Source organism: Muscardinus avellanarius, assembly GCF_963383645.1.
Source record: "Muscardinus avellanarius genome assembly, chromosome: 2".
NCBI lineage: Eukaryota > Metazoa > Chordata > Mammalia > Rodentia > Gliridae > Muscardinus > Muscardinus avellanarius.
Genome location: NC_137787.1, coordinates 24,792,668 through 24,812,837, shown reverse-complemented (window position 1 = coordinate 24,812,837; position 20,170 = coordinate 24,792,668). Strand labels below are relative to the sequence as shown.

Here is a 20,170-nt window from a genome sequence, read left to right as displayed (position 1 = left end):
TTTCATTTTATATTTTGAAATTTTGTTAGTATTTACATAAAAATTTATCAGTTACATTTGTTGATAGAATGTTTCTTTTATTACTCTTTAGTAATTAGCTCTAAAGAAAACACTGAGATTTCATTTTTTCTGATACTATTATTTACCAGCTTCATACTAATTAGTATTTAATAATTCAATTTCTATATTTTCACTCTTTCTGTTTCCGTTATTTTGTTATTTTTGTTGCTTGCTTTTAAGGACCCTTTAATAAATTGCATATAGTTATATTCTTTGTTTTTAAAATAATTTTAGTTATATCTTTTAATTGTCACGTGTGTATATGTGTGTGTATGCAAGTATATGTCTTGGTAATTACTACTATTACAGTTTTATTGGGCTTCCTGTGACTTCTTTGGTTATTTTTAATTTATTTCCTAAATTTATTTAAGAATAAGGTTTACAGTTAGGGTTTATGTTGGGTATTTTCTCTTTTACAGTCTACAAACTAACCTTGTTTTAAAAATCTCCTGATTATTTACTATTTGTGCTCTCCATCATGTCTTCTGACCCGTGATATGTAAGGGTTTGCTCCTTTTGTTACAAAAACATGACCATTAAGAATTCTTTCAATAAGATATTTAAACTTGTGTTTTTGTTTTTATTTTATATATTTTATATAGTTTTGAAGGTCTGAAAACACATTGAGTTCAAAGTGATTTTTAGTCAATTAGACAATTTTAGGTTGAGTTTTATTTTCCCATAATTGTGAGCATTATTACACTGGCCGTAAGCTCTATTTTTTGTTATCAATCAAAATGTCTTTTTTAAAATCTGTCATTTTTTATAATCTGTCATTTTTCCCTTGCAGGTAAATTTTTCTTCATTTGTAATGTTTCACAATTTTTTTCATTACAGTGTGTCTAAGTGTGGTTTTATTTGTATGTATCAAGCTCAATACTTGAAGTGCACTCTTATTCTTAACACAGTTGGCCCTCCTTGTCACCAGGTTTGATATTTATAGATTCAGCCAACTAAAGATCAAAAAATACTTAAGATTATAAAAAATAGTGCAGGAGGGTACAGGTTTTCTTGTTATTATTCCTCAAATAATACAGTGTAGCATCTCGTAGCATTTACATGTGCATAAATTATATGCGCAACGTTTCCATTCTATATCTGGGACTTGAGCATCAGCAGATTTCAGCTCCCTGGGCAGTCCAGGGACCACGTCCTATGGATGCTGAAGGATAATTTTAAGATAGCTTTCTTAAAGTCTGGAAAAGTTTTAACCATTACACTTTCAAATACCATGCTTCTGCTTGTCTCTACATTAGTCTTCTTTTGTTAGATTATTGGACAATTATTGAAGTCCATGACTCTGCTGCCTTAATGGTTCACATGCTCCCATCTTTTTATATCTACATCACAGTCTAGCTAGATTTCCTGGCCTGTAATCCCAGTTCATTGCCTTTCCACTTTTATCTACTCTATAGTACGTCCTATCCACCCAGCCTTTGTTCTTCAGGAGCTGAAATTTCAATTCTCTTTCCTTCTCAAGCCAAGTTTTAACTACTTTTTGTTACATATGTTCTTTAATAAGTATCAGTTCTTTGTTAAATTTTTTGAGATTCTTATATTTAAAGTCTTGTTCTGAGTTTTGTAAATTTAACCTACCCAGATTAGTTCATGTTTGTGCTTTTTTTTTTTTTTTTTTTTTGGTATGGGGGATTAAATCCAGGGACATCCTACTTCCAATCTATTCTCGAAATATATTTTTTCCTTTACTGGAAATGGGATCCAGGAGCATTCTACCTCCGAGCTATACCCCCAGGCCTAGTTTTTACTCTTTATTTTGAAACAGGGTCTCACTGAGTTGCAGAGCGCCTCATTAGGTAGCTGAGGCTGGCTGTGAACCACGATCCTCCTGTTTCAGCCTCCCAAATCCTGGGATTAAAAGCACGTGCCACCACTCCCGGCTCAAATATTTTTATTTATTTTTTATTATTTTGAAACAGAGTCCCTTGTTAAGTTGCTAAATGCTGAAAGGCTAGGTAAATTATTGATTGAGGCTGGCCTCAAACCTGTAATACTCCTGTCTCAGCCTCCCAGTGACTGGTATTACAGGCATGCGCCATCATACCTGGTTCATCATATAATTTTTTACTCTCTTTATTAGTTGTAAATGATTTTACATATTGTAAAAAATATGTAGCATCTTCCAAGTGAAAGAAATAGTTCTCTCTCTTCTTTCCTTTTATATCATTTACTCTGTATTTGTTCTTACCCTCCCACATCATCCCATACAGCAGCTATTTCTTTTCCCAGATCTCCTGTGCCAATAGCCGTAGCATCTCCTAGGATAGGTTTTACATTTATGATTCAGGGAACCTGCCCTCTGGTATTGAAACCACAGATTCAGTCCTTGCGTGTGTAACTTGGTCTGGGTCCAGATTGAGAAGCTATATATTAACTCCAGATCTCTTAAATATATAGCTTTCTAAAAAGTATAGTTTCAAATAGCATTAGCTATTTATTTTTATTTTTCTCTGATTTCCACAGAAGTGGAACAACCAAGGTCTGCCTCCCAACCCAGAGCCCAGAGGCCCATGGTTTCCTCTCTAGTTGCTAGGGTGTGTTTCTGTTCTATTTCTATTCAACAAATATTCCTACTATCTTTTCATCAAAATTTTGAGATCTTATACTTTTTTTTAACATGTGTGTGTGTGTGTGTGTGTGTGTGTGTGTGTGTTTTACTAGAGATTGAACCCAGAGGCATTCTATCTCTGAGCTACATACCCAGCCCTATTTTATTTATTTTTATTTTGAAACAGGATCTTACTAGATCTCAGAGGGCCTTGTTAAGTTGCTCAAGCTGATTATGAACCTTTGAATCTCTTGTCTCAGCCTCTCATATACGAGGATTATAAGTATGTGATAGCAAGACTGGTTGAGATTTTATACTTTTAAAGATCATGCTTTTAGATCATTTCTGTTTTTGAAAAATCATAAGCTCACTGGCTAAAACAAACTCTACAGAACAGCAGGCCCAAATGTTGTCTCTTCCTCCTCTAACTGTGTGGACTGCAGGCAGATAAATTAAGCTCTCTGTGACTCAGTTGACTCATCGATAAAATGAAGATAATCACCTTTTCCATAGTAAATATGTTTCTTTCTAGGACTATCTGATATTTGTACATATGTGTACGTACATTCTTGAGACTCTGTGTGTCACATAGTAGTTACCCAATTAGTAGTAGCTAGTATTTTTATTTTTATTTTTATTTATTTTTTTTATTAATTTATTTTTAAATTGGTGCATTGTAGTCATATATCAATCACATTGGAATACAAGACTTGAGAGGATATACAAGCACACATCATCCAATTAGCCCTCATCTAGCCCCCATCCCATTCCCTCCCCCTCTCTCCATCGCACGCTTCTTTGGTGATTTACTTTGATACATTTGTTTATGTACCTCCTGCGTTTTAAAGAGGCTCCGTCCTCCAGTATTACATACCCTCTGATTGGTCACATTAGTTGCTTCACTATAGGGCCCTTTCTATAGCTCAACCTCTTCCTGTTGCCCTTTTCCTCCTAGTTATTGCTGATTAAGAGAAGCGTCTGTCTTATATTTTCTGCGATATTTCTCTGTGCATGCTGCGTTGCAAGTACCGATCCCAATCTTGATGGTCCCAGTAGTGGCCTGGCTACTCAGTGGACTGATCCAGACCTCGCTGGCTCAAGCAGCGGCCTTGCCTCTTGGGAGGCCCCAGGTCTAGTCTCGCTGGCCCCTGCACCGGTCTAACCCCTAAGCTGGCTTCGGTCCTGGCCTTGGAGGCCGCAGGAGTGGCCTTGCCCCACGGCAGGCTCCAATGCCGGCCTTGCTGGCCTCAGCATCGGCCTCACCCCTCGGCAGGCTCCAATCCCGGGCTCGGAGGCCTCAGTACCAGCCTTGCCTCATGGCAGGCTCCGGTGCCGGCCTCGCTGGCCCCAGCACTGGCCTAACCCCTCGGCAGGTTCCGTTCCCGGGTTAGGAGGCCCCAGCACTGGCCATGTCTCACGGCAGGCTCCGATGCTGGCCTCGTCTCATGGCAGGCTCCGATGCCGGTCTTGCTGGCACCAGCACTGGTCTAGCCCTTCGGCAGGTTGTTATGCTGGCCTCGGAGGCCCCAGTACTGGCTTTGCCTCACGGCAGGCTCCGATGCCGGCCTTGCTGGCCCAGCATCGGCCTCACCCCTCGGCAGTTTCCAAACCCAGGCTCAGAGGCCCCAGTACCAGCCTTGCCTAATGGCAGGCTCCAGTGCCGGCCTCGCTGGCCCCAACACCGGCCTAACCCCTCGGCCGGCTCCGATATTGGCCTCGGAGGTCCCAGCACCGGCCATGCCTCACGGCAGGCTGTGATGCCAGCCTCACTGGCTCCAGCACCGGCCTAACCCCTCTGCAGGCTCTTATCCTGGCCTAGGAGGCCCCAGTATCGGCCTTACTTCACGGCAGGCTCCGATGCTGGCCTCGCTGGCCCCAGCACCTTCCTAACCCCTCGGCAGGCTCTTATCCTGGCCTCGGAGGCCCCAGTACCGGCCTTGCCTCAAGGCAGGCTCCGATGCCGGCCTCACTGGCCCCAGAACCGGCCTAACCCCTCGGCAGGCTCCAATCCCGGCCTCGGAGACCCCAGCACTGGTCATGCCTCAAGGCAGGCTCCGATGCCGGCCTCGCTGGCCCAGCACTGGCCTAACCCCTCGGCAGGCTCTTATCCTGGCCTCGAGGCCCCAGTACCAGCCTTGCCTCAAGGCAGGCTCCAATGCCGGCCTCACTGGCCCCAGCACCGGCCTAACCCCTCGGCAGGCTCCGATCCTGGCCTTTGAGGCCCCAGCACTGGTCATGCCTCACGGCAGGCTCCGATGCCGGCCTCGCTGGCCCCAGCACCGGCCTAACCCCTCGGCAGGCTCTTATCCTGGCTTCGGAGGCCTCAGTACCAGCCTTGCCTCAAGGCAGGCTCCGATGCCGGCCTCGCTGGCCCCAGCACTGGCCTAACCCCTCGGCAGGCTCCGATCCCGGCCTTGGAGGCCCCAGCACTGGTCATGCCTCAAGGCAGGCTCCGATGCCGGCCTCACTGGCCCCAGCACCGGCCTAACCCCTTGGCAGGCTCTTATCCTGGCCTCGGAGGCCCCAGTACCCGCCTTGCCTCAAGGCAGGCTCCGATGCCGGCCTCGCTGGCCCCAGCACCGGCCTAACCCCTCGGCAGGCTTCGATCCCGGCCTTGGAGGCCCCAGCACTGGTCATGCCTCATGGCAGGCTCCGATGCCGGCCTCACTGGCCCCAGCACTGGCCTAACCCCTCGGCAGGCTCTTATCCTGGCCTCCGAGGCCCCAGTATCGGCCTTGCCTCAAGGCAGGCTCCGATGCCGGCCTCGCTGGCCCCAGCACTGGCCTAACCCCTTGGCAGGCTCCGATCCCGGCCTTGGAGGCCCCAGCACTGGTCATGCCTCAAGGCAGGCTCCGATGCCGGCTTTGCAGGCCCCAGCACCGGCCTAACCCCTCGGCAGGCTCTTATCCTGGCCTCGGAGGCCCCAGTACCAGCCTTGCCTTACAGCAGGCTCCGATGCCAGCCTCGCTGGCCCCAGCACCGGCCTAACCCCTCAGCAAGTTCCGGACCCGACCTCGGAGGCCCTAGCATAAGCCTTGCCTCATGGCAGGCTCCAATGCCGGCCTCGCTGGCCCCAGCATCAGTCTAACCCCTTGGCAGGTTCCAATCCCGGCCACGGAGGCCTCAGTAGTGGCCTTGCCTCACAGCAAGCTCCGATGTTGGCCACTGGCCCCGGTGCCCGCCTAACCCCTCAGCAGGTTCCGATCACTGTCTCTGTGGTTATTATTTCAAAGGTTCCAGGTGTAATGTATCAGATCTAGCCTCCCCTGAGTACATATGTGTACATACATTCTTGAGACTCTGTGTGTCACATAGTAGTTACCCAATTAGTAGTAGCTAGTATTTTTATTTTTATTTTTTAAAATTTATTTATTTATTTATTTATTTATTTATTTATTTATTTATTTGGTGGTACTGGGGTTCCTGGAAGCCCTCTACCTCCGGGCTACGCTCCCAGACCCATTTTATACTTTTTAATTTGGAAACAGAGTCTCTTAAGCCAGCAAGGCTGGCTTGGAACCCGCGCGATCCACCTGTCTCCGCCTCCCAAGCGCGGGGATTATAAGCGTGCGCCTCCGCGCCCGGCTGGTTTTGATTTTTAAATGTTACATTTGTACACCTTGTTTAAGACCATCGTGACTGGGATTCCTTCAATAAATTATTTTTATTCCTCTAGAATATGTTTAGATGTATATTGTGAGATAGAGTGAGAATTTGACACGTGTTTGTAGTTGTGAGACTAGAAGTGAGATTGTTCATGGTTGTACTACAAGGTAAACTCTAAGGTATTATACAAATATATGATTTTGAATTCTGTGCTTACTGAACTATATTTCTGAACTTAAATCATTTAACAGTTACATAGTTTTTGAAAATATCCAATCAAATAATGTATAGTTTCATTGATTACTATTTCCTCTCTGTTTACTCGTTATTTTTTTTTTTTCACAGTAATACGCCTAGTATGTAGCAGAAACTATGGAGGTGCTAGAAAGTATGTCACACAAACAGCCCCAAATCCAAATCTGAACTCCTTTAGGGTTCTCCTTCTCAACGCCTTCGGTACCTCCCCGTCCACAGTATCAGCACTGGCATCAATAGCATGTTTTAAAGTTTCATGAAGCCGGGCATGGTGGCGCATGCTTGTAATCCCCGCGCTTTGGAGGCAGAGACAGGAGGATCGTGCTGGTTCGGAGCCAGCCTCGCTGGTTTAAGAGACCCTGTTTCCACATAAAAAAGTAAAATAGGTCTGGTAGTGTAGCCCGTGGGAGTGTATCCCAGAGGTAGAAGGGCTTCCAGGAACCCTAGTACCACCAAAAAAAAAAAAAAAAAAAAAGTTTCATGAAATAAAAAGCAATGTATTTAGTGATAATATGTAACTCGTATCTTTGAAGAATTTAGTAATATGCAATTATTGTTCACATTTAAATTATTAAAGAACATAAAACATAAGATTTCCATAAATTTACCCATTCCATCATTGTACATTACTTTTATATAATTTTAATCAATGCAATCATATTTTAGCATGCTTTTTTCATATTTTAAGTCATTAAGTAATTATTGGTTTCAGTGATTGTTATTTTAATGGATTTATAGGTATTTAAGTTAAAATTTATATATTATTTTAAAATTATTTATTGAACACCTAGTAAGTATTTTTCTAGGTCATAGAAATGAGCTGCCAGACAAATCAATATATCTGCATTTATAAAATTCAAAACATACTTAAGTATGCATAGTTGATATAAAATCATTAATTTAATTTTTCTGTTATGCTATACATACACACACACATACACACACACACACACACACACACAAACACGCACACACACCTCCTGTTGTTTAGCATTAAGGACCATTTACAGGAAGGAAGGCATGTCAGGGCCTAAACATTTTTATTTATTTAGATGTTGTTCTTAAATTTGACTTTCCAAAAGAATATGGGAATGAAGAAAGACAAATACAATATGTGTATACATTTGTATATTTAAGGAGAAAGAAAGTTGAACCAAGAAAGTAGATTAGCTGACTCATCAGGATGAAAGTTCATAGTATAATCAAATTACTCCCATAACCAATTAATAACCTCTTTATTAATAACATCCAATACAAAGACATAAGAACTTTTACATAGAAAAATCTCATTGACCTATGACAGGTTAACTTAATTTCTTAACCTATCTGAAAAATATCCCCTTTCCACCAAATCTTAAAATAATGCCCAGGTTTTAAAAATCTTTAAAATAATTTAAAGTCATAATATATTTTTATATTAAGGAATACTGTTGGTCTATGGAAGTAGACTTCTAATTTTTCACTTAATTTTTAAATTACTCCATCAGTTTTCTCCTTTGGTTTTATAAATAGAAATTTTCTAGGAATCTCTGTGCAGAAAGATAGCAGTTTTGTCTGCTTATGTCCCTGCAGACATTGGTATCAAGCATGCATAAAAGAAATCCCTGGTAGTCTTCTAAATACACAGCAGCACAGGCATATTTCTTCCATGTTAGATTATTATTACAAATTCTACTTACATTCATTTTTACTTACATGTAGTACTACATTAACTTTTTGATCATTACTTTTTCTTTAATTGGCTATAAATTTCAAAAGTAATATTGAGTTTCAAAAGTAGGGACACATTTATGATCTTTGGTATATATTGTGAAATTGTGCTCCAATATATTTTCAGCAGCATGGATGGAACCAGCTTGGTCTTAGGTTCTTTGCTCTAAAGTAAAAAACAAAACAAACAAAAAATCAAGAAAAACCCTTTATGTCTATATGGCTTTTCCCACTGTAGGATTGTCATTTTAGGGATTTGGAGGCTTCACCTGTGTACCCAGGATTGGTGATATCATTTTTTATCTTGTTTACTTTGCCAAATTCCATTTGCATTTTTGTTTTTTAAACACACGCACACACACACACACACACACGCACACACACACACTCTCTCTCTCTCTCTCTCCTTCAGAGCTTTTTACTCACTTAACATTTCTATATTTTAAAAAATTCTTCAAATCATATTCAGGCAACAATGGTGGTTCTCTGTTCCCTTTTCACTCATTTTTTTTCAATTATCTATTCAAAGATCAAATGCTAACATGTAACAGGATCTATTCTGGGTGCTAGAGATTCAAGTCTTACAAACACATCCACAGATCTGAATTTGAACTTCTTTGGAATTTTCTAACCAACCACCTTTACTACCTTCCTCTTCTCAGTCTCAGTACTTGGCACAAGTGTTACAAATTTAAAGTTTCCCAAGCTCTTGTGTCTTCACTCTCTTTAAAATTATCACATAATTCCACCTATTCTTTTGTGTGTGCAGGAAGCGATACTTGGGATTAAATCTATGGTCACTCTACATCAAGCTACACCCCCCAACCCTTTTAAATTATTATTTTTTGAAACAGGGTCTTCCTGAGTTGCTGAAACTGGCCCCAAACATCCAAATACTGGGATTGCAGGTGCCCAACAATTCCATCTGTCAAATCATTCTTAGTTTAAGTGGCTAACTTAACATGCTTTGTTTTTCTTTATGTCATAAATTCAAGATAAAATGACTTTTCCCCAGGTTGTCAACTAATTCCTTCCCCACATATTTTCAGCTCCAGATTTCTCCAAACTCACTTTATGCAGTTTAGATTAGAATATTCGTTTTTTGTTTGTTTTGTTTTTGCCTTTGGGAGGGAGATTGGCAGAGACTAGGAAAGATTTGGTGGGGCTAATGGATTCAAAGGTTCAGTCCACAGTAGATAAGCTGGTTCCAAGGCAGGCGCAGCATAATGTCAGAGCATGGTAGAGAAAAGCTGCTTACAATAGGCAGAATGAGAGAGAGAGAGGGAGAGGGAGAGGAGAGAGGAGAGAGAGAGAGAAGAAGAAGAAGAAGAAGAAGAAGAAGAAGAAGAAGAAGAAGAAGAAGAAGAAGAAGAAGAAGAAGAAGAAGAAAAGAGAAAGAGAAAGAGAAAGGGAAGGGAAGGAGGGAAGGGAAGGGAAGGGAAGGGAAGGGAAGGGAAGGGAAGGGAAGAGAGGAGAGGAGAGGAGAGGAGAGGAGAGGAGAGGAGAGGAGAGGAGAGGAGAGGAGAGGAGAGGAGAGGAGAAGGGAAGGGAAGGGAAGGGAAGGAGAGATCCAGGATAGATTTTTTTCCACCAAAGTCATACACCCTACCTTCAAGTTATTAATCAATCAATGAACTACCAACAAATTCATTCATATTACTAAACCATCAATGAATTCATCCACTGATGAAGTTAGAGCCCTGATTCATTTATTTCACCTCTGAACATTTCTGCATTGCCAACACATGAGCTTTTCTGGGGGACATTCCATATCTAAACCCTAACACTGGCTAAATATTGTTAACCAGTCAAATTTGAAAAATAATATTATGTACTCTTTTATTAATGGAGCAGTTAGCATAGCATCTGGTTCATTAAAAGCATTTAATAAATATTGAATAATTTTAATATTACTAAACTAGTAAACATTCATCATTTGATAGCAATAAAGCTTTAGTATTATCCAGGCATGGTGGTTGGTGCATGCTTGTAAATCCAGTACTTGTGTGGAGAAAGGAGGATCTCAGGTTTGTGGCCAGCCTCAGCAACTTAGGCCCTTTGTAACTTAGTGAGATCTTGTGTCCAAATTAAAAAAAAAAAAAAAAAGGTCTGGGGGGGTGGCTCAGAGGTAAAATGTCCCTGGGTTCAATTCCAATTACCTCCCTCCAAGATACTTCAGTATATGTAAAAGTATTCAAAGTAGTTTAATGGTTATTTGTACCCAATGAACATGATGAACCTATTTTTTATTTTTAGTGTACTTAGTAAAAGTTTAATATTCAGGGGAATCAAGTATACTTTAAAATGTGCTTTGATTTATAGACTCCAGACAAAAAAGATATATCAAGTCAATAACTTGCCTTTACTGAGAGGAGCATCCAAATTAAATTCTGATTAAAAGTTATGTACACTGTTCTCAAAATTGAACAAAGATTTTATTTTGTGACTTCTAAAGATGATGGAAAGACTTTATATTTGGAAAGAGTTTTTTTTTCTAATTTGTAACATTAATATTCCCTGGTAATAGAACTATTCTTCTATTCTTTCATTTTCTGCAATGAAATTCACTGATTCCTCACAATTTTTACAATACATGTTTACACATTTGAGAACATTCCAAGTTCTCTCTGTTCCTTTTAAGTCATAAAAAAAGATTAAGCATCTCATTTATTAGATTGGGACAAGGCTGTTGTACTACTTTGCAGTGACAGCAGTCATAGAACTTTAAAACTAATGGCATTCATTGCATTACTGGCATGTTTAGGGAGAAACAAAAAGTCTACTTTAACTGTAATGCAGGATATACATTTTTTGTGAAAAGGATAGAAGTCAGGAAGTAAGTAATAAAAACTGTAAGCTAGATCAAATATTAAGAACAAAAATTGTGTAATAATACATTTAATGACTTTAACAGTTTAAAAATTTTAGGAACAAAACGAGACGGCAGTTTTTGACAAGGCATTTAAAATAATTAAGCTGGAGTGGAAAGGGAATCTGTATACCAGATGGAAGACACATTATTGATTCATTGTAAACATCAATGTTGGCTCTGATGTGGCCAGTTCTCATTCCATTTGTAAGTGGGCAAAGAAATTAAATGATGGAATGAGGAGAGTAAGTATAGGTTGTGAGTTACTGGAGAGCAGAATCCTTCTTACTCATTAGTATATCCCCAATGCCTGGTAAGAAGTGGATGCTTAATAAACATTTCCTGAAGGGCTGGCAGAAATGAGTGTAGGGAGCCCTTGAGCTCCAAGATGGTGGCCTGCCTTCCTTCTGCTAGCATGAGAACATGGCCTCCTTGTTTCCATGGCATGTGATTCAGCTACTCTCCCTTCTGTTTCACTCCCCTTTATTCAATCACTTCCACTACATGTTATCGAAACAGGCCCAGATATTTCTACTGAGAATTTTATCGAGGAGACCACTCCCCATTTCATGGCAATCAGTTTCACCTGGCCCCAGCCATTCTATCGAAGATGGTAAAACTCTTCTCTCCTGGTGCTCATCTGTCTTCCCACCTCTGTTTAATTTTTACTCCATCTGACCTAAAAGTTACAAATGCCAGCTAATTGTACGTATGAAAAGTGAGATGAGATGCGCTTAGGAAGAAATTTTTTCATGTGTCACATACATCACTTTTTTAATATATGATATATATATAGTAGACAAATCATAGAAGTCTACTTGTGTATCCTTTCACATAATTAAATCATCACAATGCTTTCCTGATAAAAAATGCCTTTGAACATTTAGTATAGTATTTTATACATTGAGAATATCATTTTATATGATTTTATATCCAAGATAAAGACATAATGAAGGCCTTTTAGTTTAGAGGATTTTATTTTTATAAAATTAACAAAATTATGTCTTATCTTTTACCTGTGGGTTGCTATTTATATTTATATGTGTGTAATATATATGTATTTACTCTTTTTTTTTACTTTATGTTTTGAAGGGTCACATGATAGCATCCTGCGATGCCTGTGGAGTTATAAAACTATGGGACTTTCGGAAGCTCTTGCCAGTTGTCTCCATAGATGTCGGTCCGAGTCCCAGCAACGAGGTGAACTTCGATTCATCAGGTAGGATCCTTTTGGCTTCTCTCATGTGACCAAGCTGACAATGCTAATATACATTCTAAAACTACTTTGTTTTTCCTTTATTTTTTGGTAATATTTTCTATGTACATTTTCATTCTTAATATTGTACTAAATATATTACAATATATTATATTTTATTCATAGTATATGTAATATGTTCTATCATGAAAAAATTATATTTATAATATATTTAAAGAAAAAATAATAGGGGAGATGCAAGTCTACTAATATAAGTAACACAGGTTTGCTAGCACTGGTTAATAAACCTTAGAGTCCAAATGACTTAGAATTACCATCCAAGGTAAGCTTAGCTAAAATAACTGAGAAAAGAGAAGGACAAAAGTTTGGTAGAAATGAACTAGAATCAGTTTTAAGGGAATGTTTAAGTCATAAAAAATGGTAAATCATTTTATATTGTATAAATTTTATGCTTTGAAATATAAATTCATCTTATTTTGTAATTATGTCCTTTTATATTATGTAGCATTATTATTTGATTGTGTTTAACATTTTTTGCAATGATGTACACATTATCAACCAGATAAAATATTGCATCTTTGCTGATGATGGATAGTATAGCAACTGCTGTTCACAGCCATGATGATTCCAAATGTCCATTTAGAAGATTAAAAATACAGTTCCATCAACATCTTTAATGGTAGTCTTTGCTGAATACAGGATATGTCCTTTGCTAGTGTGATATATGTTTTAAACATTTTTAAGTTTTAAGAATGTTTAAAATCATTGACAGTTAATTGTGTTAAATCAAAATTATAGAGATGTCAAAAACTATAATTTCAGATGAGAAAAATGTATATATGAAATAAATGATAAAGTTTAAAAATAGTATTAATTCTACAGTCTAGAAACTATGTACACACACACACACACACACACACCCCAGAAGTAATTTTAGAGCATAATTGCTGTGTTTCTCAGAACTGGTTTTGTGAAATTGCCATCACATATCTGAAATTTAGAAAGATGTAAGCTTATCTAATTGTGCTTTAAGTTATATTCCTATTACAAATTCAATATGTGAACAACACAAAGAAGAGTGCCTTCTTTAAAAATGTTTTAGTGATATTCTTGATATTTATGGTCTGTCAGAATTCAAAAAGAAAATACTGCAAAATGAAGGTCCCAATATATAGGAATTTTATTTTAGACTGTGAATGCTAATTAATATTAAATTTATTTCCTGACATGTAAATAGATAGAGATATCATAGCTCTAAATTTAATTTGGTTTCCATAAACATTTTGTATTCCTTAATCCTTTTTCATTGTCTAGTGTGAAAACTTAACTATTCATGTCTTTGAATTTTAAACTTTGAAATTTTAAAACTTTCAGTTGTACTTTCTAATAATAGAAGCTAAAGGTTGTTCAGAAATGCTTTACGACTAAAAGTAGCGATATATCTTATTGTCATTATTAAATATCTTGCCACTTACTTTTTACCAACCTTGTCATCCAACTAAGAAGTCCTTTGTAGAGTCAGGCAATCATAATTTTAAATAGATATCATTATATATTTTCTGTCAATATGGTGTTAAAATTCTTGGCATAGTGAGTGTAGTTCTTCTCTCTGCAATGGCTGTATTCCTGGTAATACAGTGCTATTAGAAAGTGCGGAGGTTCAAGGGTGGAACAATGAGAAACATAAAAGACAAAGAGTGTAAACGAGAGACCTTATTAATGAAAATGTTTTATCAGTTTGAGGGATATAATTTCAACCTGACCTTCCCATCCCTTGGACCACTTCTTCAAGGAACATATGATAATTAATTTTAATTCTATGTGTTGGAGAAATTACAGTCATAATGCTTTTCTCATTGAATAATTAGAAATCTGTGCTTCTGCAGAGAAGTACTCAATGACTCTTCATTTTAAAAGGGTTGAAATATATCAAAAGTTGAAGAAGCTAGCGAGAGCAAACACAAGGTCTAATGAGAGCACAAGTAAAGAGGTGAATATCACAATGTACTAGAAATTATGTTCATCTCAAGAGAGGGGGAAGAGTTTAAGATCAGAGCCAAAAAAAAAAAAAATTAAATTAAGGATAAAGGGACACATACAGCTCTTCTAAACGATATTTATCCAGGCAAAGTTTATTTAAAAGAGAAATAGAAGCTGGGCATGGTGGTGCATACCTGAAGTCCCAGTACTTGGGTAGCTGAGGCAGGAGGACTGTTCAGGTTCACAGCCAGCCTTAACAATTTAAGCAAGTTACTTGGCAACTTTGTGAGTCCCTATTTCAAAATAAATTTTAAAATGAGGCTGGAGGTCTAGCTCAGAGGTAGAATGCCTCTGGATTCAGTTATTAGCACTACCAAGACAACAAAAGAGAGAGAAAGCCAGGTGTGGTGGGGCATGCTTATAAATCCCAGTATTGGGAGGCTGAGACAGGAAGACCACAGGTTTGAGGACAGCTTCAGCAAGTAGTGAGATTCTCATTAAATTAGCGAGATCCTATTTCCAAATAAGAAATAAAAATAATGACCTGGGAGTGTAGCTCAAAAGTATAATGCCTCTGGGTCAATCCCTAGTACCACACACACACAATAAATAATAAAGCTGGGTGTAGTGGCACACACTTGTAATCCCCGCGCTTGGGAGGCTGAGACAGGAGGACCACACAGGTTCGAAGCCAGCTTCAGCTACTTAGTGAGGCTCTCAGCAACTTAGCGACACCCTGTTTCCAAATAAAATATTAAAAAATAGGTCTGGGTGTGTATCCCATAGGTAGAAAGCCCCTGGGTTCCATCCCCAGTACCACCAAAATTAATTAATTAATTAATTAATTAATAAGAGAAAGAAGGATAATGTAGAAAGGAGAAAGACGTGTAATGGAATTACACCATATAATACCTGGAATATAAAGATGAAATCAAACCCAATAGCTCAAAATATGCATTAATTTGAACATACTTTTGTTTATTCCCAGTAGCAAGCCAATACAAGCCTGTATGATGTAATCATTTTCCAGAATAACGAGAGTGCACTGACACTGACAAACATTTGTTGAGGGCTCACTTTAATCAATTTGTGCCGAACTATGTCTCCTGGTCAAAGCTCTGTGAATTAATTTGTGCAGTTCTGTATACCTAGAGCAGTAGTTGCCACAGCTTCATTAATGAGTCAGAGCTCTGGTCAACCGTCTCAGTTCTGCTCAATCCTGAGGGAAAGTCATTGAAAACGCACATGCAAAGTCATCCTGATACGATACCATAGCTGTGAATGTATGCATAAATCCTGTCTGAGGCAGCTCATACAAGGACTGTGGATAGTTACTACATAGTCTAATTGGTCATCATGGAAATAAGCATTCCCAGCTCTTCATAGCTTCAAGTCAGTCTAATTGAAGATTTTGAGATCATAAGGAATATACCACTTTAAAAAACTGTTTCCATAAACAATGATTTATTTTTATAAATAAGAGATTTCTTTCTACTGCCAAGCCAACACAATATAGAAATAAATTAGAAGTGGAGGCCATTAAAAAGATGAAACTGTTGTCTATCACCTCACATTTAAAAATTTCATGCATATAAAATTGTCTCATTATTTATTAAACTCACAAGCAAATACTGTCATGGGGGATTTATAAAAGTAAATACATTCTAATGAATTGTACTTTGCCTTAAAAATGAGATTCTTAATAGCGTAGCATTTTTAACATGTGACTTTGACAAAAATATTTGAAAACAGAGATGAAGAAAAGAATACATACTATAATTGAGACCAGTAGGTTTAGTCATATCTTCAATACCTTTTCACTTCAGGCAAATTATTTAATCTCTCTGAACTAACTTTGCTCATAGAAATAATGGAGGAGATAATTGTCTGGCAGCCTTTAATGTGGATTCAGAGGGATAATGGTAAGGCACAATGAGGAACTCTTAGCATAGTCATCTGCCATGTCTTATCCTAGGCCTGCAGAGCATCCAAGAGGTCATCTTAACAATCATATTCGGAATGAGAGAACGGTCAGCACAAGCGTGTGTAAGAGGCTCAAGGCTGTGTGTCACTGTGGAAGCCTCTAGTGAAAGCATGAGTGTCCAGGAATGAATATGAAAAGGGACAAAGATGAGAACCTCATTCTTACATACTAGTAGATATGATATAAGTGGTCAACTAAGAAGAAACGTTAGATGTTCTATTATGCATGCACAGATACCAAAAGATTTGAAGATGCCTGCTGCACCATCTAGACTTCAGATTTTCTGTTGCTGTAGTCAGTCACTCATTTATTTAAGAGGAGTCACATTGTGGTACAGCATTATTTATGTAATGTTTTATTTACAAGTACATCGCTTGTGACAAATACAGATTATCTGAGTTTGTAGATGTATACACACATGAGTATGTATTTATAACCTTGTATCTATCTGTAAAGAGGTATGTATATGTTTCTTTCTCATTAAACAGAGAGCCTCTTGGTAATGTAAAGCAACACAATTTTTGTGAACATTTGCTCTCTAAATAATATCTCTTACTTGGCATACTCAAAGTGCCATATATTTTACCATTCATTGAAAAGTTTATTGCGATTTCAGAAAATGTTAAATGAAATTGTGTGGCGAAAGTAATACAAAGGAATTGTGAGAATTTATGCCTATACTTTTCCACATTCCTCATTTTTCCATGCTTATGAGGCTTAGCAACATTTCCCCCTCCTTCGTGAAAGGCAATTCCAGCACATTTGTAAAGAAGTCACATCCCTGGAAAATGCAGAGGCTGAAATTTGAGCCAGATGGGGACTTTCCAGTAGAGAGCTTATCAGTATCAGATCATTAAAATGGGCAAAGTTTCCCACCATTTGGAGAACATCCTAAATATTCTCAACAGGCAGAACCACAAAAGAAAGGAAAAGGAAAACCACAAAAGGAAAGGAAAAAAAAAATTGATTCCATTGAAAAGTAGGAAATGTATCATACCTCCTCCACCCCAAATTTTCAAAAGAGTAAGGTAACCCCCAAATCTCTGGTTTCAATTTGATTTATCAGTTTCTGTTAGTAAAGGCTACAATGCTTTCACAGATGCCTTTGTCTTGTCTATTTAAAAGACAGATTGTGGTAATTCCCTCTGGTGGCAGCAGTGCAGAGTGTTTTACTTGTTTAGAAGTTAGCAGCCTTAGTTTTGAATTTTTTGATTTTCACAGTTCCCTTGTATTTGATTTGAAAATCCATAGGAACTTTCACTTCCAGCCCAGACAATGTAACAGGGACCAGTCACATCCACCCTCCACCTGAACCAACTGGAAAAACAAAACAAAACAAAAATTTGTTTTTAGATATATGAAACAATAGTTTTCAGACAAAAACAAAAATCTACACTCACAGTAAACTAAAATCCAAACTAAACAGAAACATTGATTCCTGAGAGAAAGAGGAAGTAAGCAGGTAAGCCCTGTGCGTTCAGATTATGGCCTGAGGACAATTTCTAGATCTCAAGGCAGGGGTGGACACAACACCAGGGGCAGATTGGCAGTCTCCAAGAGCGGACGGCCCCTGGAGGATCCTCATAGAGAAAGGCCTGGAGATCTAGAGAGGGTCCCCTCCAATCTCTAGTGAGAAAGGACTGGCCTATGATGGTTGAAGGCCAGAGAGAAGTCTGTATGGAGAGTTAGAGGAAAAACTCCCAGGAACTCACAAAGCCCTAGGGATAGCCTGTCGTCCTACCAACCAGAGGGTGAAACCCCTGCTTTGCAAAGGACAGAAGGTAAAGCAGGCCTTAGTAGACTACTGCCCATGGGCCTCCTGGTGTCTGTTTGTCTCTCTCTCTCTCTCTCTTTTCAAAGATACATGCAGAGGTTTAGTTAGGAAGATGAGGGGATAAATATTCAAAGGAAATCATGGGCCACTTCAAGAATGAGATGCATCTTTAGGGTTTCACGGTCCTTTTGTAGGAGAACCCCAGAAGGGCACACAACAGGAATGAGAATCTGGTTTCCTCAGAATCCTGGGGTTCCTGTCATCACATTGCTGGGTGCTTGGGCGGGACCTGGGCTTGGCCAAGTGTCAGACATTCTTTACGGATCCTTGGCCTCTTTTAATTTACAAAGTTTTATTGGAACACAGCTCCTCCCATCCACTTATCTTGTCTAAGGCAGCTTCCATAGTACCACAACAGTTGAGTATTTGTAAGACAGATCATATGGCCTACAGAACCTGCAATCCTCCCTACCTGGATCTTTACAGAAGAAAACATTTGCTAACATAGGGTGCTCAGGAGGTTATTGCCTTCAGAGTCAGGCCACATTAACCCACACCCTGGGAGCCAATTCCTTCATTCACAGGTTTTGAACCTTATGAATTGGCTCCTATATTAGTATATCTACTCTTCTATGTAACTCAGTGAGATTGCTACTCTTACTTATTACAGATAAAGAAACTGAGATGCAAAGACTAATTAACAATCTTAATAACACCTAACTCATCAAATCTGGAATTGTAATTCAAAGTCAGGAAGTCTAAATTCAGAAGCATAAATTTTCTACTATTCTGACTCTTAGAATAATAATAGTATGGATATTATCAATATATATGGTATCTGTTAAGAGAAACAACTCATTTGTTATGGATATTCCAATAGTTCCATCAATGACCACTTGTAGATATTTTACTCAAAGCTGAGGAAGAATTATGTTACAGACATTAGTTACCAATTAATTGTCTCTAGAAGAAAAAAGGAAAGAAAAAAGGAAAGAGCATTTCTTTAGTTTTACCTGCCTGCCAGACGTTCGATCTCTCTCTCTCTCTCTCTCTCTCTCTCTCTCTCTCTCTCTCTCTCTCTCTCTCTCCCTCCCTCCCTCCCTCCCTCCCTCCCTCCCTCCCTCCCTCCCTCCCCCCCCTCTCTCTTTGCAGTACCAGGGATGGAAACCAGGGGTATTGTACCTCTGAGTTACACCCCCAGTCTATTTTTTTGTCTTTTTTATACTTGAAACAAGGTCTCATTGAGTTGCAGAGGGCATGAGTAGCAGAGGCTGTGTGTGAAGCTCCATCCTCTAGTCTCCACCTCCAGAATGCTGGGATTACAAGCATGCGCTACCATCCTCAGCTACCTGCCAGATTTCTGTGTCTTATGTGCAAGAGGCATCCTAAGAACTTCCCTTTATATTCCTACTAGAACCTGAAACTCCAACCCCACACAGTACATGAATTCCTATTCAGGTAATCAGGGCTGAATCATGCCAGCCCTGATACTAGCCTTTTTTCTGTCTTTTATTTCAGGCCCAACTTGATTAAATAAAAATTATTCCGGGCATGGTGGCACACATTTGTAATTCCAGTTCTTGGGAGGCTGAGATAGGAGGATCTAGCCAACCTCAGCTACACTTAGTGAGGCCCTCCAAAACTTAGTGAGACCCTGTTTCAAAATAAAGAATGAATAAAAATTAAAATAAGAGATTCATAGGGACTTGTTCTATGCTTTCTCTTTAAAATTAACAATTTTTTCTCTAGAATTTTGTGTTATTACCCTCTGGACTAGAAACACATTACTGTTCCAGCTTTAAGTTTAGGAAATAACAGGAAATAATAGTAAGGCCACATTGAAAATATTCATTGAAAAATAATTAACAAAAATACATTCATTCAGGTATCATATTCATAGTAGTAGAAAGTGTTATATGACCCTGAGTCTGTTCTGATGTGTCTACTGTTTATTCTGATTGTATGATGACTATGCCATATTAGTTAGTATTTAGACTATCACCACAATGATGGGTCATAAATTCTGAGAGCTGAAAAATGCATTTGAGTTGCATAATTTATGACAACTGAAAATGACGGACTTCTACAAACTATAATCAAATTTATACACATGTAACTAAGGTCTTGTTCCTTTCATACATGTTCAAAAG

At 38.8% G+C, this 20,170-nt stretch overlaps 1 protein-coding gene across 1 annotated transcript in view; it reads left to right on the top strand.

Annotated features, from left to right (window-relative positions):
• SPAG16 (sperm associated antigen 16) overlaps positions 1–20,170 on the top strand; it is a gene marked incomplete at both ends in the record, with an annotated part of 820,178 nt that overhangs the window by 569,415 nt on the left and 230,593 nt on the right. Inside the window, one exon of the mRNA XM_080689332.1 lies at positions 12,159–12,285. Coding sequence (XP_080545458.1) covers positions 12,159–12,285 — 127 coding nt within the window. The remainder of the gene's footprint in view (positions 1–12,158; positions 12,286–20,170) is intronic.